Raw genomic sequence first — 25,154 nt, forward strand, 5'->3', positions numbered from 1 at the left:
CTCCAAACTCCAAATCTCTCCCCTCCCAACTTCAATTCCGCATCCCTCTCCCAAATCCACATCAAGGTGGGGCCATTTTCCCCAGGCCCCTCCAGTCGTGTGGGCCCCCGATTGCCATAGTTGGAGGTTGGTTGCCATCAACACCTATAAACAGAATGGGAGGGAAGAAGAGGAAGGTCTTACCCCAAGAAAAGATTCCATACTGACAACCAATCTCAACGGTTTGAACATCATGTTTGAACATCATTCGCATCTCCTGTCATGACTTCACCACTCGCATTTTGTACCAACATTTGGCATCGGCTCCTACTCTCAACCCATGTCAACTTCAGGATTACCTGGTTTTCTCTGAATGTACCTGCACACGTTGTAGTTAACACTTAAACACTCCCAATACAACTTAAACGTTATTAAAATACTGCTCACAATTGCAGCACCACCTTGGAATGATGGGTTTTGTAATTTTCGCTTCCTGTCCCACCTTTCCTTTCAGCCACTCAGATGATATCTGTGTTCTCTCGTTTCCCTTTGATCTTCTGTTAGTCTGAACCTGGTGCCGTTCATAGTTTAGCTCTTCCAAGAGACCGAGATGACAATACAAAATATACTCTCCTTCAAAGATATACAAATCCCTGACTTCCAGGAGAAATTTAGTTGGTAACTATGATGAATTGTCAAATCAATTGCATATATTAGCTTTGCTCCACCATTATGCTCCTTTACACCATGATAGTAGATAAGTACACCATGATCAGGGGATAGTATTACCAAAGTAGCTTGGAATTTCGATTGAGGGTCGAAGAGTGTATCAATTTCAGGTCAAAGTAGCAGAGCAACACCACCATCACCACCATCTGCCAGATCTCATTGAGGGCAAAAGGTTCAGGACACATTGTAACTCGAGCCAAAAGGTATCAGGAAGTACTCGAGTTCCAGGTCCTGGTAATGGAAAGATTTTTGGATTATCCCAAACCTGTCTATGGATGTCGAGGCATCGATCACCCTTTACTGAGGCATGAAGACGTCTATGTACTTGAGAGAAAACTGTTTATTATTTATCAAACGTGTGCGCACATGGAAAGCAGACACCAGGTACACCAATTAGCAACTGAGGTAACCCGGAGAGTGCTCTGCCCTAATGGTCGAATCACTCTCCCTTATATATGCGGTTTTATCTCCAACAAATTTAATTATATAATCGTCCTTCCTTTCATCCCAGGACCAGCTGTTTACCAACTGCTTTATGTCCTTTTAACACCTGTGTATTAAGCAGATAAGGAGGACCTGAAGTTACTCCAAGATCCACTTGCACAATGTTCCTGGGGATCATTCAAGGTTGACCACATTCCTTATCTCGATACACAATGTTCCTGTGGAACAGCAAGCAGGAATATATTTTAAGTAACTGCAAGTGAGTGAATTGGGTTGGGAAGAAACAAAAAGCTCTAAAAAGATACGAATCCCAACATGTACAGTGCCGATAGAAAGTCTACACCCCCTTTCAAACCTTTCACCTTTTGTGACCTGACGGCCTTGAATTAAATTACATCAAATCAGACTCTTTCTACCTTTATTTACACATCATAGCGCACAACTTCCAAGTGCAAAATAAATTCGATAAATTTCAGAAAATTAGTAAAAAATACAAAACTGGAATATCTTGGTTGGATAAGTGTCCACCCCCCTGAGTTAATACTTGATGGAAGCACCTTTGACAGCAATTACAGATGTGAGTGGTGGGATATGTCTCTACCAACTTTGCACACCTTGATTGGGCAATATTTGCTCATTCTTCTGGACAAAACTTTTCAAGCTCAGTCAAGTTGTGAGGGGAGCGTTGATGGACAGTAATCTTCAAGTCATGCCACAGATTTTCGATTGGATTTAGGTTGGGGCTCTGACTTGGCCACTCAACGACATTTATCTTTTTGTTCCTTAGCCACTCCAGTGTAGCTTTGGCTGGATGCTTCATGTCGTTGTCATGCTGAAAGGTGAACTTCCATCCCAATTTCAGCTTTCTTGCAGAAGGCAGCAGGTTTTCCTTCAGGATTTTTCTGTATTTTGCTCCATCCATTTTCCCTTATATCATGACAAGTGCTCCAGTCCCTCCTGCTGAGAAACATCCCCGTAACATGATGCTGCCACCGCCATACTTCACAGTAGGGGTGGTGTTCTTTGGGTGATGTGCTGTGTTGGGTTTGTGCCGAATGTAACGTTTTGCATTTAGGCCAAAAAGTTCCATCTTGGTTTCGTCAGACCACAAAACGATTTGCCACACGGCTTCAGAATCCCCAGAGTGGTTATTTGCATACTTCAAACAGGACTCGAGGTGGGCTTTTTTGAGTAATGGCTTCTTTCTTGTCACCCTACCGTACAGGCCAGATTTGTGGAGTGTTTGGGATATTGTTGTCACGTTCACATAGTGACCAGTGTTTGCCATAAAGGCATGTAGCTCTTTCAAAGTTGCCATTGGCCTCTTCGTGGCCTCTCTGATGAGTCTTCTCCTTGCTTGGTCAACCAGTTTGGAGGGACCACCTGATCTAGGCATGGTCTTGGTGGTACCATACACCTTCCACTTCTTAATGATTATCTTGACTGTGCTCCAAGGGATATTCAAGGCCTTTGAAATATTTTTTATGACCATTCCCTGATCTGTGCCTTTCCACAACTTTATCTTTGAGATCTTTTGAAAGCTCGTTGGTGCTCATGGTTTAGTCTTTGCTGTGAAATGCACAACCCAGTAGAAGAAACCTACAGGAACAGCTGATTTTATTCTGAAATAATCATAATCACTCCAATCTAACACAGGTGGAGGCCAATTAACTTGGTGTGTGATTTTGAAGGTGATTGGTTACACCTGAGCTAATTTACAATTGCTATTATAAGGGGAGTGGATACTTGTCCAACCAAGATATTCTCGGTTTGTTTTTTAATTAATTTTCTGAAATGTGTATAATTTGTTTTTCACTTGGAAGTTGTGGATTACGATATGTAAATAAAGGTGGAGAAAATCTGATTTAATGTAATTTAATTCCAGGCTATAAGGCAACAAAAGGTGAAAAATTTGAAAGAGGGTGTAGAGTGTAGACATTCTCGAGGTACTGTATCTATTATGCTGGGATTTCCATCAGACCATCACTCTGGGAGTTTGAGAATGATAATTTACCTCCACGATAGCCTTGTGTTGGCTTAGCAGTTCAAGTGGTGGCTTGGGATCCTAGGATCCTGAGTTTGAGCCCCATTGGCCACTGAATTAATACCAGGTTGGGTTGATTCAGCATGTCATCCTTCCGAGGTTGGCAAAATGAGCACCAGTATACTGGTAATAGGGGCACTGCATCAGCAGCATAGCCCCCCCCCTAACATATGATGCAACCAGCAGCCAAAAAGGCAGCACACGGTGGGAACCTCCTCACTGACCACTTTCATCATCTTCCATTGCCTCTGAATTTGTGTAGATATCATGGTCCATATGCGTAATTTGAGGAACCAATGCCAACAAGTTTCCATGGCAAGTGGCAAATCACTGTCCTGAGCCAGGGACCAGCTTGAAGTTCTGCTTCAGAGTTTCCAATAATTACAAAACATTCAGAGCCCTCCCTCCCTCTCCCCCCTCAATGATTACCGTCAGCAATATGTTTTGCTGACTCGTGACCTAAGCCCGAGTTCGATCCCTTTCCGATGAACTTGGGGCTGGGCTCTGCCCTGTCCAGTTGGGCTATTCGACCAATGTTTGGGTGTGAAGCGGCTGCTCACGCTGCCAGACACCATTTGGCAAATCCACTTCCAAACCGTGTCTTCCTTAAGATCGACGTGTAACGTGTTCAACTGCTTGAGGCATGATTTATTTATTTATTGTCTGAAGCCTGAAGGTGTATATCGGCTCATCTGGCAGGCATATGCTCGGCCTTCAGTCCTATTAGCCGGTGACGAGGCCATTCATTCCAGCAAAGGGCATCCAAAAGGGTGACCCTTTTGGGCCTGGCCATTTCTCTCTGGGAATTGACCCCATAATTAGGGGGTACAGTCGGAGCTTAATTTATGGTACCTGGACGATGCATTGTCTGGTGACGAGCCCCACAAAAGTGCTGGCCGACCTTCAAAATATTTCTCAACTCATCGAAATTGGACTTTATCAATGGCGGCAAGTGTGAGCTAACTATTCGTAACCACGCATCGCCAGACGACTCAACTTACCGAGGCCATATTCAAGGTAGTCCTCGCCAATATCAAGATTGTCCCAACTAATGACTGCACGCTTCCTGGCACTCTGATCTTTTTGAGGCCACTGCCCAAAGCCATCATCGAGAAGCACAACGATTTGATTTGAATGGCAAGCCGTCTGGAGCTAATCGACGCTCACGAAGCATTTGTTTTGCTCAAAAATTTATTTGCCCTGCACAAGCTCCTACATATCTTGCATGTGTGTCCCTCCTACATGAATGGCAAACAGTTAGGAGCTTTTGCCCGCAACATCTGGGAAACTGAGCAAAATCTCCAATTTTGCTTTCGATGATATTGCTTGGATGCAAGCCATACTTCCAGTTAAACAGGGTGGTCTGGGTTTCAGGAAGGCCACCGACATTGCCCTCCCTGGCTTAATCTCCTCATTGCTGGCTGTCCGCCCCTTGGTTGATGCCGTTCTGTCCCGCGAAGCAGTATGGCGTAAACGGGGGAGTTGGCAGTGTCTGCGTCAACATAGAGCTTGGTTCATGCCGATGTCTGTGAACCTGAAGGTCTGTCTTGGCTCAGCCAAAAAGCTTGGGACGTCGAGGTGGAAAGAGTGTTGTTTTCCAGTCTGATGAACGGGGTGAATCAGGTCGCCAGAGCCCGTCTTTTGGCCGCAGCGACCAAGTTGAGCGGGATGTAGCTCCATGCAGTCACCCTGTTCCCTCTCTGGGAACACAGCTTGACCCAGAGTCCCTGAAGCTTGTGGTCACCCTGCAAGTTGGAGAGACAGGTTGTGAGCATCATATGTCGATGCAATAGAATGCTCGGCCATCATGATCTGACGTGCCGTTTTAGTGCCGGTCATTCACAAAGACGCACTGCCTTGAACGACGTGGTCAAACGTCCCCTTCAGCAGGCAGGGGTACCATCTGTCTTGGAACAGCTTGGTTTAGAGTTTCGACTATGGTGAAAGTATACGCCCTGATGGCTTGAGCATTGTCCCCTACAAGAACGGGAGAAGGCCAACTTGGGACTGCACCTGTGTCGACATGTTTGTCAAAATCCAATGTCAACAACACAGCCATTATGGCTGGAGCAGCCTATCGACATAGAATCAACGGCAGTCTATGGCTAATCAACGTCCCACATCATTAATGACGGGTGGAATGCTCGCAGCATCCGCTGGTGATGGTAGACAACTGGCATGGTTCAAGCAACGGTCGTGCTTGGCTGTCCAGCGTGGAAACGCCATAAGCATTTTGGCTTCGGCACATAAGACAAGTCTTGGACACTGATACTTATCTTTTGACTTTTTTTTTAATATTCAATTTTTGCAATCAAATCTTTTTGAAAACCTTGAAGATATTTAAGCTCTCATGAATCCATGAATTGTAGGAGTTATAATTAATAATTACAAACACTTTATCAAACTCCATCCCTCTCCTCCTTTCCCTCACAAGGAAAGGAGGATATGAGAAAATTAAAATTTGAATATTGATGCTGCATAACAAATGGTATTGTTATAAACATGAAAAACATATTTCGCATCCTCAAAGAATGGCTTTATTACACTGGAGTATAAACAAATAGTGGGGCAACTCAGCATAACAATTGTGCATTTTGTGAGGAAAGCACCAAATTTGGCACACTAGTAGCCTAACATATTATGAACAGATTTGGATATTGGGCCATCTCAAATTCAGCCGCTGATGGCTGTGGCAGCCATTTTCCACTGCCATCAAAAATTTTGAGATGGCCCAATATCCAAATCTGTTCATAATATGATAGGCTACTAGTGTGCCAAATTTGGTGCTTTCCTCACAAAATGCACAATTGTTATGCTATATTCAGCTAAGTTGCCCCACTAAAAGCGACAATTAAAGCTCAAAACGAGACTGAGAACTGCAATAAAAATAGGACCATGCATCCTGAAGTTCACCTGGATCAGCAACAAGTCACTCAACACCACCCCCCCCCCCCGCCCACAGACCCCCTTCGACCCTGATTTTTTTTTCTAATGTCGTGAACAAACTTTGGTATATCAGGTTATCGTCGAGTTTCATTGAAATAGTGTGTGTAGTTTCGGAGGACAGCAAATACCAATGTTGGGTGGGGGGGGGAGGGGAGGTTCAAACCCCTCTCCCCCCACAGACACCCTTAATGAGCACAGATTTTGATGCGGTCAATGCACTTTCATTCGGCATCAGATATGAAACTTGCAGCCGAGTTTCATCAAAATAGTGTATTTGGTTCAAGCGATAATGACTGAAGTGTTTGCAGAAACCTCACTCACTAACTTACCTACGAACGCCGCTCAATTGCAGAAGCTCACCGGACAAAATTCCAGGTGAGTTCAAAATGTAAATGTGGAAGCAAACCTGCATGCAACTATCATCGTAGTGTATACTAAAAAAGTAAGTGTGCAGAAGATGAAGGAGTTAAGTTATAAAGGGGCTGTGACACTAATCAACCCCCAGAATACCAATAACCAACCCCTACTATAACACTAACCATCGTCCAGCCTACCATGAACCAACCTCCAGTCTGGATAACTCCTGACAACGGCTTGGTTAGCAGTGAAGTTTGTGGCACTGATGAAGATGTGTTGAGATAATGAATGCAAATCGTTGTGGTGGTAATGGTTGTATCAGTAATAATATGATAATATTTAAGCAAGCTGAACTATCGAAAATGTTGATCATTAAATGACGGGGAATAATGAAGTTGTTGGTCGTAGATATTTTCACCATTGTGGTGAAGATGATGAAAAGTGGTGGAGGAGAAATGGTCATCGAGTGTGTAAAGGACCATTGGCTGAGCAACTAGACTTTGCACCGATAGCGGAACATGACGTCTTCCCTGGGCGGTTGTATGCCGATGTAACCACGGGATTTGGGTGGGGGGTCTTCGGGGTGTACGAGCTCCATGTCAAAGTGACAAAGCAACAACACCATCAACTGCCTGATCTCATTGAGGGCAAAAAACCGTCCAGGACACATGCTGGAGCCCGAGCCAAAGGGCATCAAGAAGTGCTTGAGGTCCCGACCCCGGTACTGGAAAGATGTTCGTTCCTTCCCGAACTCGTCGATGTAGCGATCGTGGTGGAATTCCTGTTGGAACATCACCCAGACGGTTCGAAAGTGTAAATACCTCCGCACAAACCAATAGCTATTGGGACAAGCTAAAATATTGACAAGCAAGGACAAAATTTTATTGACACAAAAGCTAAAATAGAGGACAAGGTGGAAAATTTAATTGCACAGACACCATATTGTTTTAAAGGAGGGAGGCAAGTGTAAGGTATGGATTAAGGGTGAGTGAGACTTTACTTCTTGTGGCTCGGAGAGATTGCTGCACGGTTAGTTATGTAGATGTGGGGTTTCTGGGATAACACCTGGGACGATACATGTATTGTCATACCTCTGGCTTTGCGTAGATCTCAGGATCCATGTAAGTCAGTTCTGGAACCATTGCGAGCATGTCGCCACGGCGGATAGAATACGTCCGTCCTGAGCCGAGGTCCAGATTGAAGTTCTGCTTCACAACTCTCACGTGCATCGCACTACTGACGAGTCTCAGAGTTTCCTTCACGGCACTGCCTGCAATGCAAACATCAGGAAATCAATCAAGCATCGTTTCACGAGACGACCTGGACTGACAGATGGCCTCGAGGAACGCACATTTGCTTCTGGAGTCTCGACTATCGAGCCTGGGTTTGAATCTCAGTCCAGCTTTAAACTGCCAACCTGGTGTTTCACAGACTGGGTGAATCATCAATGTGTGTGCCGTCCGTCCAATGGACCTAAAACTCGGCGTCCTGTATACCGACGTTAGTCGGTGGACATTAAAGATCACCACGGTGTCCTTCGGGAAGAGTGGGCGAGCGATCGCTGGCACCGTGGCCAAATTACAAATTCCTGCCCCAACTACTGCTGGGAAGGCAATGGCAAACCACCCAGGAATCAAACAAAAAACAAACACTGTATTGGAGTCATCAGCAGGAACCCGAAGAAGTAAACAGTAAAGATGGATGGAGTCGTCAGGAGGAACCTGGATAGGATTCGGGTTTCAGCCGCGACTACATAAACCTCAACCCCATCCAGGAGCAGCCAAGTGGGCCTTACAGAAAAAAAATTTCTACAACAATTAACTTCTCTTAAGAGAGATAGATAATGAAGCAGAGGAATAAAGATTACAAGGGATGAAAGAGAAGAAACAGCAAGAATTAGAATGAATAGAGAACTGTGAAAAATTAGAAAAAAAGTGTGAAAGGAACAAAGAACAAAGATGTCGGGAAGAACCCGAATAGATTGTTATTTTTTTTTTGTATACCTTGTCGAGGCTCGTGTAAGAGCTAACACACAATGCACAGCAAGGGGGCATGAGACAGGAGGGGAGGGAGTGGGAAGGACAAAACAGTGGGAACAGAGACATTAGGAGATCTGTGGAAGGGAGAGGGATGGGACAGGGAACATGGGGAATAGAAGATGGACATTACAGGGACTTTCAGGAAGGAAAGCAGGGACTTTGAAGGAGGTGGGCTTCGGTGGATTATCGGGGGTAGAAAAGATCGGGGATTTGGATGGGGGATGATAAGAGGTGGTGGTGAACAGCTCTTTTGAAGGCCTGGAGGGAAGAATGGGATTGAATAGAGTGAGGGAGTTTATTCCAAAGGTGGGGAAAAAGAGGAACGAAAGAGAGAAGGTGAGCAGTGATTCGTGATTTTGGTAGTTTTACCAGAAGGGGGTTGTTGGTGGACCTTGAGCGCCCTGTGGAAATGTGGTGGGGACAAATCACAGAGAGAGCAGGAGGGGGGGAGGCGAGGCTGGAGAGGAGACGGTAGAAGACAGAAAGACCACCGAGCAGCCTGCGGTGAGAGAGTGAGAGGCCCAAAGACTCAGCTTCATTGCGGGAGATGCCTTGGTTTCCACAGCGTGAAGCCGAAAAATGTGGGAAACGAGCACCAGCCCAGAGGGGAGAGCAGTACTCCATCAGGCTGCGGACGAAAGCTTTGTAAGTGGTCAGGAGCTCAGGTGGGCCGTGGAAGGACTTTGCACGATGGAGGATTCCCAGCCGGTGACTGGTTTTGGAGGCGAGGTTTGAAATGTGGCTTTACCAGGAAAGGTCATGGCAGATAGTGAGACCCAGATGCTTGAAAGAAAGGACTTCTTCCAGAGGATTGTTGAGAAAGTAGATGGGGGTGGGTGGGGGGGGGGGTTTCTAAACGGTCCTTTCAGAGAGACATAGTGAGAGTGTGCGATTTGTCTGGATTGAAAGACATGTTCCACATATTGGACCAGTTTGTGATTTTATCCAGATCTGCAGTGAGCGAAGAAGCTGCTGCTTGCCGGTCTGAGGGATGACAGATGGTACGGCAGAGGGTGGAGTCATCAGCAAAGAGAAATAGAGGATTTTCCAGAGAGTCGGAGAGATCATTGATGAAAACCAGAAAAATAACAGGGTCCAGATCGCTACCTTGAGGAACTCCAGCCTGGACAGGAAGAAGGGATCAAAGAACTCAATTTTGGGCCACACGTTGACTGTGACAGGAGAGGAAGTCTGCGAGCCATGAGTGGAGATGGCCTTGGATACCATAGGAAGAGAGTTTGGTGAGTAGGGCAGGGTGCCAGACCGTGTCAAAAGCCCACGATATGTCTCGGGATATGGCTCTGGTTTCATGTCCGGCATTGAGGACCTCCATCCCTTGTTGGGAGAGCAGAAGCAGCATATCCAGGGTAGAGGGACCTAGTCTGAAACCAAATTTATGATCATAAATCAAGCCATTGGAGAAGAGGAAGGATTTAATGTCTGAAGCGATGATGGATTCCAGAACCTTGCTGATGATTGCGAGAAGGCTGATTGGTCTGTAGTTACAGGGATCTGTTTTTGCACCTTTTTTGTGCAGGGCAGTGATGTTAGCAGATTTCCAAGCAGATGGCAGATGAACTTGAGCAAATGAGAGGGTGAATAGAACAGAGAGAGGGTGAGCAAGAGCAGAAGAGCAGGTTTTTAGGACACGTGGGCTGATGCCGTCTGGACCGGTTGCAGAATCTGAGTCGAGTTTGAAAGCAAGCTCTCCACCTTGTCAGGAGAAAAGGATACAGAGTCCAGGGACAGTTGGGTGCGACTGGGTAAAGTGGGTAGAGAAAGCGATGGGTTTTGGACACAAGATTTAGCTGCAAACACCGAGTTTAGACATTCAGCCTTTTCACGTGCGGTATCAGCAGTGCGGCCATTTGAGGTAAGGGAGGGGATGGAGGGGGAATATACACAGAAACAGATTTGATTAAACGCCACCAGGATTTTGAGGAGGGAGAGAGGTTTGAGAGTTCAGACTTGAGACGAGAAAGATGTTGTTTTCTGGCTCTCCTGAGGGTAGATACACACTTGTTCTGAGCTTTGTGGAAGGAACTGAGATTGCCCTCAGTTGGGTTTGCTTTCCATGAGGCAAAGGCAAGTTGTTTCAGGACAACTGCCTCGCCACAAGCTTCAGTGAACCAAGGGCGGGAGGAAGGGTAGGACAACTGAACACGAGAGGGGATAAATCTGTGCATGAGGGAGAGCAAGTTTCTTTGAAAGAATTCCCAGGATGAGTTGATGTTTGAGAAAGTAGTGATAGGAGACCAGTCTGTAAGTTTGATGGCTGCTCGGAGACCCTGCCAGTCGGCTTGAGTGAAATGCCAGACTCGACGGCGGTGAGGTGGTTCTCTGATAACAGCCAGAGAGATGTCCACTTTAATAAGGACGTGGTCAGAAGAACCGATTGGAGCGAAGGAAGAGCAGCAGATATTGTCAGGGAAATTTGTCAAAATCAGATCCAGAAGAGATGGAGTTCCATTGGTTGAGATCCGGGTCGGGAAGTTGACCGATTGAGTCAGTCCCAATGAGTCGCAGAAAGCTTTTGCTGAGGTGCCATGACAGGTGAGAGAGGTACCCACACCTAGCCAACTGGCGTGATGACAATTGAAGTCACCACATAAGAGGAAGAGAGAGTTTGGATGAGAATATAGAAGATGGTCCATGTTTTCGGATAGTGAGGAGTTGATGGAGTCATCACTGTTCGGTGGACGGTACAGTACACATATAAACATGAGGTTGGAGTGGAGGGGAAGCCGTAGCCAGAGGTATTCCTGGGGGCGTGGGGAGTGAGAGCAGTGCATGGAGAGTGAGGAATAGAGTCTTTGATGAAGAGAGCAACACCTCCACCAGGACGAGGTTCAGGTCTGTCAAACCATAAGAGGGAGTAACCGGGGAGAGATACTTGGGAGTCAGACATGTCTTGGGAGAGGAAAGTTTCTGTTCGGCAGATAATGTCTGGTTTGTCAGTGGCAACCTGTATGGACAGATCTGAAAGGTTTGAGCAAAGTCCCCGGATATTTGAGGTCCACACTTTTAATGAAGAGGTAGGGGAGGAGGCTTTGGGTGCAGGAGGTGGAGGGGGGGAGGGGGAGGGTAGGGTAAGACAAGGGACGAGGGGGGGGTAGGTAAGGAGGGTTGTTGAAAGAGTGTGGGGGATTGCAGATTAGCGAGGGGAGGGGAGGGGGCCGGATGATGGGGAAGAAAAGGCTCTGTGGTGCTGGGGGAGAGGGGGACAAGAGAGGGGGCAGAAGGCAGTTGAGGATTTGAGGAGGTGGAGTGAAGAGATGGAGGTGAGAGGGCAGGAGAAGGAGGCAGCTTTGTGGATGGGAGGAGGGAAAACTTTGAGAAGGGTGAGTGAGGGGGGTGAATGGTGGGAGAAGGGTGAGCGGGGAGAGTTGAGGGAGAAAGGAGAGGGGGATTTTTTGAGAGAGGTGAGAGGGAGGCTTGGAGGGACAAGAGTGGGATGGTTGCTTTGAGAGTGAGAGTGAGGGGTGAGGGGGGTGAGTTGGCACTGAAGTTGCAAAAAAAATAGAATAGTTGATGGAAAGCGAACATCCATGGCAAACTGGGGTTTTAAATAGATTTAGGTCAGAGATGGGATTTAACACGTTTCTTGATGGATGCAATAAAGGCGAATTCAGAGAATGGAGAGAAGAAACGCTGGAACAGTTGGATTTTTAGGGCAAGGTATGAAGGAAAGGTCGAATTGAGAGCAGTCTGTTTAAATAGTGGAAGAGTAGTGAATTATGATACAGTGAAGAGTGTATCATAATGAAGAGGGAGGGGAGGAGAGGGGGAGGGTAAGACAAGGGACGAATATCGGTTGGGCCAAATCTGAAGCGATGGACACATGTGTGAAAGAGGAAGATGAAGCATTATAAGAGATAGTATTATTATTATTATTATCATTATTATTGTTATTGTTTGAGAGAGTTTTCATCAGATTAGGTCATGGAAGTGTTGTAGAAAAAATCGTGAGGTGAATGGTGAATTTGGATCGGTAAACGCGGGGGGTGTAAACAGATCACGTGGTTACGAGAGAAGCAATTGGCTATGGGAGGTGTATAGTCAAAAGTGAAATTATTTATTTTAAATATGGATTGCGTAACGTTCGGAAAGGGGAAGGTTGAAGTAAAATCATGGAAGTGTGTGGTGAATTTGGAACGGTAAACGTGGGGGGGTGTAAACAGATCACGTGGTTACGAGAGAAGCAATTGGCTATGGGAGGTGTATAGTCAAAAGTGAAATTATTTATTTTAAATATGGATTGCGTAACGTTCGGAAAAGGGAAGGTTGAAGTAAAATCGTGGAAGTGTGTGGTGAATTTGGAACGGTAAACGTGGTGTGAAGCTGCTGGGTCGATGAAAAGTACCAGGAAGAGAAGAGCAAGACACGTGGTTTCAGGTGTCGAGATCGAAAGGATACAAGGAAGACTATTCTTTTTTATGTATTTTTGAAGAACAGGTAAGATTCGGGAATGGAAGGTTGTTGATCGGAAGAAATCGTGAAGGTAATGGCGAGAGAGGGTCAGCTCAGTAGAATAATGATGGTGTGCCGGCAGGAGGAAGAAGAAGAAGAAGCAAAGGGAGAAGGATCGAGACTCGTGAGTGTGCAAGGAGAAAGGTATTTTTTTGGGGGGGGATTTAAGACAAGAAATAGTGTTTAGTTGGGAGGGATGGGGGACGTTGGGAAAGTGGGGAAGATCGAAATTGAAGGTAATGGGGCGAAAATACAAATAAACACGATCGTACACCGAGGGGGACAATGGGTAGGCCTCAAGTACTCGGTAAGACAAGGTCGACGAAAACTCTCAAAATAGCACAATTTTTGAAACAAAGCTGAACTAGGAACACACTAACATGCAGGTGAGAAAATAAACATTTAAAACGGGACAGATAACGACCGGAAACTTAACTTTGAGATCGTCAGCAGAGAGCCTTGAAAGGCACCTGCCGACGTTCCAAACCCAGAACCGGAATTTCAGCAGTTACTCCCCAGGTTCAAACATAGCAACATGTACAAGCTACCAGGGGTCCATCAGCGGGGAAGCACAATCCACACAGCATCAGGATATGGTACAAACATAATCAAATGGAAAACCAAATGTAGGAAATTCTCCAATATCGCAGATTTCCACTAATCGTGGGAAACCAATTGTGTTCCAATTGCATGATCGTGGGATTTCATTTCGACCAATTGTGGTTTTTGAGTTGAGATGCTATCGTTTGTGTCGTGTGCGTGAACGATCACCTCCCATGATGATCCTTGTGGAGGTTCTCGTGCACTGTTTTTAATGAGCCCAAATCTAAATGGATGGACAAAGTTCGTTGTACCAAAAGGCAGAGAAAGGTTATGACGTTGGGCAAAATATTGAGTTCCAACATCGGTTGGCTCGAGGTGAAAATGTGGCATCTGTAAATGCCGCCATTATGTGGTCAATGATTGGAGGGAGAATCTTCCCCATTGTACTCTTCCTCATTCGTAAACCTTCATTGTCCTTCAAACCCAATTCCCAAACGTTCATTTTCCCACTCCGCATTCGAACCTTATTGCCAAATATTTAATTTCCAACTCCCGGATTCGAACCCCCGTTCTGAAACATTCTCATGCACAACTTGTGAAACAAATCGAGGAGAAAGGATTTATAGCGGAGCAGGTTTGTAACACTGATATAGACAGAAGATGATGTCATCTCATACCTTGTTCCCCAAGCAGGGAAGATCGTGGTTCAAGGTAAGGTGATTTAAGGATCGTGTTACCATTCTCCATTGTGGGTTGTGGCAATGCTGCAGGGACCTTCGTTGTAAAGCTAATGCTGTTTTTCCGTTCGCTGAATCGCCTTCACCACTCACCCCTTCCCCTGCTCCACTCCACTCTCAACCCCCTCCCCCCCCCTCGAACAGCATCAATCCCAAGCTAAATCATGTGGTTTCTATTTACAGCAGAGTACAGTACGAGTACGTAATACGTTTACAATCACCCACCTCGCTGTGTCGTAATTTTATTAAAAAGGTAAAACTTGTGTTTTTGTTTAATTTAGACCGTATTTATTGTATTTACATATTTATTTCAATGTTAACATGTTTTATACAGCCTGGTGTTGGCTTAGTGGTTAGGGTGGTGGCTTGGGATCCCAGGGTCCTGAGTTCAAGCCCCGTTGGTTGCTGAATTAACACCAGGGGGTTGACTCAGCCTGTCATCCTTCCGAGGTCGGTGAAATGAGTACCAGTGTACTGGTCCCGGTGTATGCCCCGGTTAGAATAGGTGTACCATATCCCTGTGTGTCGTAAGAGGCGACCAGGGTTGGCGTCAGGAAGGGCATCCGGCCATAAAACATTGCCTCAAGAAAAAGCCAACCCCTGCCCAGCAGGGAAAAATGGCTGTAAAAACAGTCATATATAACATGTTTTATATGGTTGCCGTCAATCTTCCTCGATATCTTCTCAAAGTCCAGAAACCCCCGCTTTCCCATTGGCCCTTGGTTTCCACGATCGCGGTTTCAACTATTGCAGACTTTTCCAGGAATTGAACCTCCGCGATATTGGAGGGTTTCCTATGCTGCATTGGAGTCATCGGAAGGAACCCAGTTCCTTCTGCCAGTATAACCCTTGCTCAATATTTTAAGCCAGTTTCACCCTTGCTCGGGAAGCTGCTTCGGTAGCACCGTTAACGCTCTGTAAAGAGAATTGTACATCAAGTATGAAATAAAAGTAATGACTGAACAGCGAAGGCGATAAAAACCAGAGAAGGAAATTAAAGTTGTTTAAAAAGGATAGAGCACGGACATGTAGAGAGGGTGAGAGAGAGGGGAGGGGAAAAGAGAGTGGAGGAGAGGGGAGAGAAGTGGGGGAGAAAGGGAGGGGAGAGAGAGAGAGAGATGAGGTGAGGGGTGTGTGTGTGTGTGTGTGTGTGTGTGTGTGTGTGTGTGTGTGTGTGTGTGTGTGTGTGTGTGTGTGTGTGTGTGTGTGTGTGTGTGTGTGTGTGTGTGAATAAGGTGGAGAGGGAGGAAGTTTAATACCCTTGACGAAGAAGAAGATATTGCGTTTTGGTCTGTTTGTTTGTTTGTCCGCACAGAACTTTCGTGTTTTCTCCGTAATCGCTTGTTGAATTGAGACAAAATTTTCACCAGAGGTGTGACTACTCATCTAGAATGTTTTAATCATAATTATGACATCATAGGTCACATGGTGTGGCAGCCATGTTGGGAAAATGGAAAAACTTTGGACCTCTGTATCTCTGAGACTGCACCAAGGAAACCAAACCAAGGCATTTAGGATCATTGGTATTTCCCGTGATGAGGCTGAGTCTTTGGGTCTCTCACTCTCTCACTGCAGGCAGGTCGGTGGTCTTTCTGTTTTCTACTGTATCCTCTCCTCTCCAGTCTCGCCCCTCACCTCCCCCGCTCTGTCTGCGATTTGTCTCCCCCATATTTCCGCAGGGCACTCCAGGTCTGCCCCCTTCTAGTAAATCTACCATAATCAAGAATCACTGCTCACCTTCACCCTTTCATTCCTCTTTTTCCCCACTTTTGGAACAAACTCTCACACTCTCTTCAATCCCATTCTTCCCTCCAGGTCTTCAAAACAGCCGTTCACCACCACCTCTTATCTTCTCTTTTCTACCCCCATTAATCCACCCCAAACCCAACTCCTTCAAATTCCCTGCTTTCCTTCCTGAAAGCCCCTGTGGTGTCCATCTTGTATACCCCGTGTTCCCCGCCCCATCCCTCTCCCTCCCACAGATCTCCTAATGTCTCTGTTCCCCATTGTTTTGTTCATCCCTCTCCCGCCCCTCTTATCTCCTGCTCCCCCTGTTGTATGTTCTGTGTGTTAGCTCTCACACGAGCCTCGACATTGCATACAAAAAAACGGCACACAGCAAGCACTCCTCATGGGGAATGTCTGTTTTATTATGACATCATAGGTGCCTTCGTTATGATGTTATAATTGCATATGTAGAATGCTACATCTGATTAGTATGAAAAATTTTCAGGGTCATCTCGGGATAAAATGTTCCACAGGAAAATATTTGATGACATCATCAGTCACATGATTCGGCAGCCATATTGTTTTTTTTTTTTTTAAATCTTAAATCTTCTCTGAAGTGGCCGAACAGATTGAGGTGAACCTTTACATGTATGACCGCCTTTCCATGAGGAACAAAAGGTTCACACATATGACATCATATGTCACATGGTTTGGCAGCCATATTGAATTTACCCCAAAACCCATTAAAATCTTCTTCTCCAGAACAGCTGGACAGATCGAGGGGAAGCTTTCCACAATTGTTCCCCAAACCGTGGGTGTACAAGTTTGTTTAGGAATAATTGATAGGTCACATGGTTTGGCAGCCTTATTGGATTGATGAAAAAAATTAAATAACGTTTTCTCTGGAACCGCTTAATCAATTGACATGAAACTTCATGTTAGTGATCTAGTAGTGATGGGGAATATATGTTGTAAATTTCAACTTGATCGGACACATGGTCTGGTAGCCAGAATTATTTAATTTTTGATGTGGGTTTTTTTTGTTGTTTTTTTGAATAAGGCTCACTTGGCTGTGCCTGGATGGGTTTGAGGGTAGAGGAGGCGCAGCGGAAATGTGAATCCTACCCAGGTTCCTCCTGATGATTTCATCTTTGCTTTTTGCTTGTTTGGGTTCTTTCTGATGACTCCTATGCAGGACTAAACCTATTTGGTCTTCCATTTCATTTGAATTGAAATTATTTTATTCCCATTCTAAATTCAATTGAATAATAATGAAAAGCGTCATGGATCAGGGTCAGGTGTCCAATCAAAGTGGGGTTGCATCAAAGCGGGACGTCTTGGTACCTTGTCATCACTGCCAGCAGTTATCAAGTGACAGTTATAATTATGTCTCTAATTAATTACAAATCACACCAGGACATAAATGCCACACAAAACTAGTTCTAGTGAGGGTCTGTAATCTCTGCTCCTTCTAGTTTCCTTCTGCATACATTCCGTCCACCTCATTCCTCCCCGCACCCCATTGTTTGTCTGAGCCTCCCTCTATTTTGTCCTTCAACTCAGCTGTTGGTGCCCCCACTCCCTCCCCCCCAATCTCTCTCTCTCTCTCTCTCTCTCTCTCTCTCTCTCTCTCTCTCTCTCTCTCTCTCTCTCTCTCTCTCTCTCTCTCTCTCTCTCTCTCTCTCTCTCTCTCTCTCTCTCTCTACTGTTCCTTTTGTCCTATTGCGTCCTGATCCATTCAGTATTCTAGCCTTGGCTCTGTGTTCAAAAAAACTGTCATTGGTTGGCAACTATTGTGCTAGCTTAATGAGCCGATTGGTCTCTTTCTGTGTTAAAGTTCTTTGGAAGAGAAAGAATCTATTATATTATTATTGGTTTGGGGGTCACGAGGTTGTGAGGGGAGTACTCGGATTTGCTTCCCAGCCGGTGACCCTGAAGCCGATGAGCCACAGATAAGTCTGCAGCACGATGGGTTTCTGGGCAATCAGAGACGCCATCTGAGATGCTAAATTCAGGCAGGGTCTAGCATCCAACTCCACTCTACCTTTCCGGCAAATTCATCACCCCAATTGGGGAACCGAACTCTCAACGCGCCACTGGTGTCAATCAAAATGGCCGAGCGATCCCGTAAGTGGGATGTTGGCTAATAACTGATCATAATGGAATGGTGTGGCAGAACTCACTGTCACGAGAACACACTATCATCTAACGGATGGAGAAAAGATGATCAGAAAGTTTGGAAACAGTTTATAAGGATCAAAAGGACAAGTGTTTACAGGCAAACAGTTCACAAGAGAAAGACCTTACCCCGTAAGCACATCAGCCCGCTTAATCAGTAATTTTAGCATGTTTCTACACACGTACGTGCCTCATAAACTCTGAGAAATGAGATAAGGAAGGGCTATAGAGACAGAATAAGAAGGCGGGGCTTGCTGGTGACCCCTCACTCAACAGACACAAGCCTGTGGGCTTACGTTGGTCCCAACATGACACAGGGAGTCGGAGAGAGGAGGAGGGCAATGTTGTGGTGCACCGTGTGGGGAGAAGTGCGGGTGAATGTTTTTGGTGCGACAGAGGAAATCGTGAATGTGAGTCAGTAACCCAGCCCAGAACGAGTTGAGGGTGTAATCATTGAATACTCTTTGTGCGTTCCAAGTGAACAAATTACAAGTAGGGATAGATAGATAAAAAAGAGTGTGTTTCAGAATTAGAAAGATAAAGAGAGACAGTATGTCAACTGGCATGTTCAGGGAAACTTTGTGGCTCGTCAACTCTCTACACCGTGGCACCAGCCTGTTCCTTCTTGCAGAGGCTGTGCTTTGGCTCCTTGACTTTCCCCAGACACGCACCAGCCCTGAGTCCTGGAATTCTTGTGCTTATAAAGTTCCTCGGGAAGGCATAGTCCTGGTGCCCACCTCTGGAGCATGGCTTGAGCTTTGGCGGTGCAGTCTCCTCATTGGTGCGTTCCTGTTGCCATGCTGCGCTCATTGGCCAAGCCAATGGTTCGGCAATGAAGCTCACGACTACGATCGCCATCTGTGGTGCTTTGTTCTGCTGTTGCTTGTTGAAGAGATTTCTACTCCTGGCCTGTGCCACTTCATGATGTGCTTTATGATGTGCTGGCTTGGATTTGCAGTGAGTTGTGATGTGGATTTTGTGAGGTACGATGTTGGGTGTTGCAAAGCATGTATGGACGTGCTGCAAAGAGGTCCAGAGAGAGAGGAGGAGAGAGATTGGGAGAGAGATAAGAAGGGATTTCGAAAGAAAAGAATTCCAAAAGGGGGTTCGAATGTGCTCCACAAACACGACCCATTTCCCTCTCTACTGATATAAGGAGAGAGGTAATTTCATGAAACAAAATTGCTGAAGATGTAACTACACAAAGGATGTGTCTCCCCGGGTCTTCCAAAACCACAAAAAATACTGCGTAGCGTACATTGTGAACTGTGGTGTCTGTCCATGCATTCATCTGTCTCCCGTTTACGGCGGCCGCTTCCCTCGCTGCATTTGAAAATCTCAGCATTTGCCTTTCAAATGACAGGAGAAGAGGCATGAATAATGTTGATGCCAAATTTTTTTTCCCAAGCAGCATATTTTTCCCTCCATCGACACAAATTGAACCTCCACCACCCGATGTTGCACCACCATTTTGCGGTGGGCCGTACAAGTAGCTCAGAGCTTTGGCTCTGAGTGAAACCAAGAGCGCAAGACAATTAACCGATTTAAAGTCCATGAAATAATTGATATTGATAAATTAACTTAAACTTTTCCCTTCACTGGGGACAGGTACTCTTCCTCGTGTAATTATAATATTAACTTATAATGGGCAATCTCTTCTGTTATGAATGTAATGCTACTTGTGGTCCAAAGAATAAAATCATCTGCATGTGCCAACATGTAATCGGTGATTACATGCAGAAAGCAATATTCGTTCTGTAGAAAACCATGAAACGTCACATAATGTGACTTGTTTTGGTGGTGATATCCGAAACCTTGTCTGTGACTTAGCATGTCTTGTGCATTCAAAGTGTTCACCCTAAGTTATTGAAAAGCTAGGCTCGTAGCAAAGGGTCTTGTGGGTCTGAAGGGGTCATTGAGGGTCTAAAGTGTCTTTGGGGTCTTTATGGTCAAATGGGGTATTAAAGGTCTTCAGGGTCTTGAAGGACTAAAGTGTCTTTATGGTCTTGAGGGGTTTAAGTGTCTTGAGGGTCCAAAGTGTCTTGAGGGTTTGGAAGAAAAATAATTATATTAATTTAGTTCTCAATTATAATTGTTGCTGGTACTTTATAAATTTAATTTTTGTACCATAGTCGAATTGGCTGTCGGTAATGTTTCCCATTACCCAAAAGTCTTTTAACCTACGTATTGATAAAATAAATATCTTACTATGAAACAGGGTGACCTGGTTGATAACACTGCAAACTTTTGCCGCGATTGTGTCATTCTCTCCCTTACACTCAAAGTGGACACGTATTGTAGTTTGAGTTATTTTGCCGAATGCTTATCAGCTAATTCTGTAGTTGAGTTACCAAATGTCTCCCCTCCCATTCTTTGGAATGTCAAATTGTGTATCAGAGGAATTGCTTCGGGCTTTTGTTTCAGTGAAGTCCATTCGAATGTTTCAGTGAATCATTGAATGTTCTTCCTCCGTATATACGAAATTAAAGATTTTCCTTTGGTATTCTGATCTAACTTGTGGAAATTGAGTTATTTTCCACCACAAGGGTCTAAAATGTCTGAGGAGTTAAAGAGTCTTTAAGGTCTTGAGGGGTTAAAGGGTATTGAGGCATCTCAACGGGTCTAAAATGTCTAGGATCTGAGGGTCTAAAGTAAAAGGTCTGTAAAGGTCTAAAGGATCTAAATGGTGTAAATATCTCAAAGGTACATTCTAATACTACGTAATTGGCGCTACACGTACATGAACAGTTGGGTAACAACATGGCACCTGTTGTTGAGTATACAATTCAAGGACTATTTTAGCATATAGGCCACACATCGTGATTCCCCCTATTCTCATTTCCTTATTTTAAAAAGTTCCCAAACGCTTCCTGACCAAAGACCCTTTCTGCCCCATGGACAAAATACCAATCCTGGGAATTGACATGGGTCAAGATGAAGAGCATGTAAGAACACAAATGGCAAGGAGGTGTGAAGCACCCTCTCTTAAGGGTGAGGCAGCCATTTAGCTCTGTCATCTTGGTGGGAAAGTCCTGCCAGAGGAATTCAAATTTGACCACATTTCTGTGCAACTTAGAAGTGGAGCCACAACATGTGCATTACCTCTTCACAGATGCCTCCATGTAACTATCTTTTACACCATCCAAAGTACCTCTTAACAGGTGCCTTTATGTTATCCAAATGATTACAGATTGGATAGTAGACGTTTCATGCCTTCCAAAGAAAGGGTCTGTTGTATTATGCAGTCCCATTCCGAAAATGTGGCGAAGCGAAAGAACAACTTGGCATTTTATTCCTCCAGGGGTGTAACCGAGAACCAGCCAGCACCTCTACAATCAGCACGTTACTAATAAGCTAACAAATGATAACACAATTCAGCTTGCCATGCCTGATTATTCATCATGCTTTGCTTACTCAAGTTCACAAGGCCATTGAGTTGCTTCTGGTCCAGTGGAATTCGGTTCTCAGACAGTTCCATGTCTGCTCCACATAGCTCTTCCACCTCAGCACGTACAACTTTCAGAGCCTCCGGATTCCTAATAGAATAATGGAAGCGGAAATCTCATATCTCACTGTTCATCTGTCAAATGAATACTTATTCAATTTCTCTTTTAAACTTCCTACAATATTTGAGGATCACACAAGAGGGAATTCAAACAGAATTCAATGTGTGAGTGTTAACAAAATATTTAAAAGGGAGGTTTCACTAATTATCCTAAAATATGTTTGAAATCTCTGGTGTTAGCTTAATGGTTATGGTGGTGGGCTGAGGATCTAAGGGTCCTGAGTTCAAATCCTGCTTTCTGTTGAATTAATACCAGGTGGGGTTGACTCAGCCTGTCATCCTTCCGTGGTCAGCAAAATGAGTATCAGCTTGCTGGGATGATTGAGCCATTCGTGTATCCTGCGTTGGAGTGGTGACCAGTCCAGGATTGTGCCCAATAGCCCAGGAGACTGCTGAGGCAGCATTGATGTTCTGCACAGAGTATGGTCCTAATGGATGGTTTAGGAGGAGGAGATTGGGACCATATTCTGTGCAGAGCGTCGGTGCTGCTTAAGCAGTCTCCTTGGCTATGGGGCACAATCCTGGACGGGTTGCCACTCTGACACAGGATACCAGCAAGCTGGCACTCATTTTGCCGACATCGGAAGGATGACGGGCCGAGTTAACCCCACCTCGTATTAATTCAACAGAAAGCAGGATTTGAACTCAGGACCCTTAGATCCTCAGCCCACCACCATAACCATGAAGCCAATACCAGGTATAATGGATGGATGGATAAGTATGAAAAGAGTCGGGATTTCAGCTTGTACCATTTATCGTGAAATAAAACTTAACAATCATGTATTATGTACTCAAATACTGTAGGGTGGAAAGAATGATCCTCCCCCCCCCCACCACTCCATCTTTACATGTACATATCATGTTTACCCCTTTTCACCTTTACTCATGCATATGTAATAAATAGATCTTCCCATCTCCTGGCAAGTCTAATCTCTCTTCTTATCCACATTCGTTTTCCTTCGTAATTCTTTCTAATGTTGACCCCCTTCCTCCTTCCAAATTATCTTATTTTTCAAAATTTTGTGAATTTTCAACACCTCCCATCCTGTGCATAAGTAATAGGTCGATGTCCTGTAACTTGCTATCTATCCCTTTACATCCTCTAACTTCAATACACCCCTCAAACGCCTTTATATACTTTTATCTTCTGCTTTTTGGACCGGCAAGATGACCTAAAGCAGGAGTCCCCAAACTTTTTTGTCCACGACCCAAAATTTGAAATCGCATTCACCTTATGATGCAAATGGTACTGGTACCTACAATAACAAAAAATTGTCTGAGAAAACGCTTTCGACGTTTAAACCCCACTCAAAACCTAGGATTTTGAGGGTTTTTTTTTTTCAAGTTTTGGTTGCGACCCTGGGTTTGGGAACCCCTGGCCTGGAGGTATGCACACTTCCCTCTGAGCAGTCATCCCAGTGTTTTGCAAGCAGGGTAATTCATCAATGTGTGTGCCATAATTCATCAATAATTTCATCAATAATTCATCAATATCATGCTATTTTTAGGGTTAGCTCTATCTCTCAAACTTGGTAATTGGTGGAATTCAGTGACCTGATATGCAAATTCTCTTCAAATTTCAAGTCAATCGGATGAAAATTCACAATTTTAGAAATTTGACATATGTTAACCTTTTGACCTAAGTTGACCTCAAAAATAGTTGGTGGTTGAATTCAGTGACTGGATATGCAAATCCTGTTCAAATTTCAAGTCAATCGGATGAATATTGAGGATTTTAGAAAATTGGCCAATGTTGGGCTTTGGCCATTGTTGACCTCAAAAGAGTGACTGCAATATCACATGGTCATGTAACATGTGGTAAAGTTTCAATTTTCTCCACTGAACGGTTTTCAATGTACGCTCTTAACAAAATGCAGGTACGACGTGCGCCATATATAGGCACGAAGTACGCCGTACGTACATAAACTACTGATCGCTTAACCCTGCTTTTCACTTTGTGAGCGCAGGGTAAACACCCACTTCTGTTGAACAAGTAGGTTCATACCGTAAAAAGTAGAAGAGCACCCAGAAGGCCAAGGGCAAAGTGTTGGCATGAGCTGCCCAGAGAACAGATAAGTGTGTGCGTGCCTTCTGGAGATCACTGAGTGTGTTGGAGCGGTTGAACATCGCGATCCGTTGTGCAATGAGAGTCGACGGCTCCAAAAGAGTTTCCACATTCTCGGCCAGAAAGCGCTGTTCGAGTGCGACGCGGGCCTTGAACGCGCCACGTAATAGCCACATTGGAATCCCTGCCATAACCATTGCGAATGCATCATCCAATCTCTGAAAGTCATCTCGGACATTTTTCATGGTTGTTGAGGAAAGAGATTTATTGTGACCAAACAGAGTCACAAATCCAGCGTGTAACATGATCCTGGAGCAGAAGGAGTAGAGACCCTCCTCGTGCCAGCCATCATTGCTGCATCTTTGCCTTTCCTCTATTTCTAAAAGAAAACGTGCACAAGATGCCACAGTGTTAAAAAAAAATCCATCTAATTTGCCACATCTATATAATAACAATACAATATAATAACAATGCCTGATTCACGAGAACATATTGGGCCCAATACATTTTTAAGATATCGTGCTATTTTTACGGTTAGCTCTATCTCTCAATGGTGAAGTAATGAGATCTGGATCCGAATTGGGATCTTCACCAAAATTGAATCAATTCTTCCTTGTCACACATCCAACCTGTCCACCAAGTTTCGTCCGAATCCGTGCACAACTTTTTGAGATATCGTGCTATATATCGTTTTTGGCCTGATCTCTTAATGGTGAAGAATCACTTTAAAAATTATAGTCGTTGGATCAGGATCCGGATCTTCACCAAAATATAAGCAGTTTGTCCTCGTCACACACCCAACCTGTCCACCAAATTTCATCCGGATCTGTCAACAACTTTTTGAGATATCCTGCACACAAACAAACAAGCAGTCATAGACTGGTACTTACGAAATCGTCAACTTGACCTCTGACCTTGTCTAATAAAAGCTGTCTCTCGCGAAGGTAGCGACGCAAACCAGAAGTTTATACGATGATTCTGTACCAAACCATCAAAAATCGAATGTTTGACCTCACTGTGACCTTGACCTTTGACCGATTTTGACTAAAATCTAATCAGTGCTAGTCATCACCCTCCTGAATCACGTGGTGTAATTTGACATTGGTAGCTTCTTCCGTTCTCGAGTTATCGTGCCTACAAACAAACACACAAACACACAAACACACAAACACACACACACAAACAAACACACAAACAGAGGACGGAAGCCATCAATTTATTTACAAAATCTTTAGATTTCGTAAGTAACAAGCAGTCATAGACTGGTACTTTCGAAATCGTCAACTTGACCTCTGACCTTGTCTAATAAAAGCTGTCTCTGGAGAAGGTA

General features: G+C 44.7%; 1 protein-coding gene across 1 annotated transcript in view; it reads right to left on the reverse strand.

Annotated features, from left to right (window-relative positions):
* Nucleotides 1-5,468: 5,468 nt before the first annotated feature.
* Nucleotides 5,469-25,154, reverse strand: part of LOC147020581 (cytochrome P450 7A1-like) — a 34,612-nt gene continuing 14,926 nt past the window's right edge. The window contains exons 4-7 of the mRNA XM_085896033.1: nucleotides 23,765-24,203; nucleotides 21,609-21,730; nucleotides 7,591-7,769; nucleotides 5,469-7,280 (exon numbers count right to left, since the gene is read on the reverse strand). Of these exons, the coding sequence (XP_085752159.1) occupies nucleotides 6,993-7,280; nucleotides 7,591-7,769; nucleotides 21,609-21,730; nucleotides 23,765-24,203 (1,028 nt within the window). The 3' untranslated portion in view covers nucleotides 5,469-6,992. The remainder of the gene's footprint in view (nucleotides 7,281-7,590; nucleotides 7,770-21,608; nucleotides 21,731-23,764; nucleotides 24,204-25,154) is intronic.

Source organism: Eptatretus burgeri, chromosome 9, assembly GCF_056783735.1.
Source record: "Eptatretus burgeri isolate ZD-2024b chromosome 9, Ebu_testis_v1, whole genome shotgun sequence".
In the NCBI taxonomy this organism is placed as follows: domain Eukaryota; kingdom Metazoa; phylum Chordata; class Myxini; order Myxiniformes; family Myxinidae; genus Eptatretus; species Eptatretus burgeri.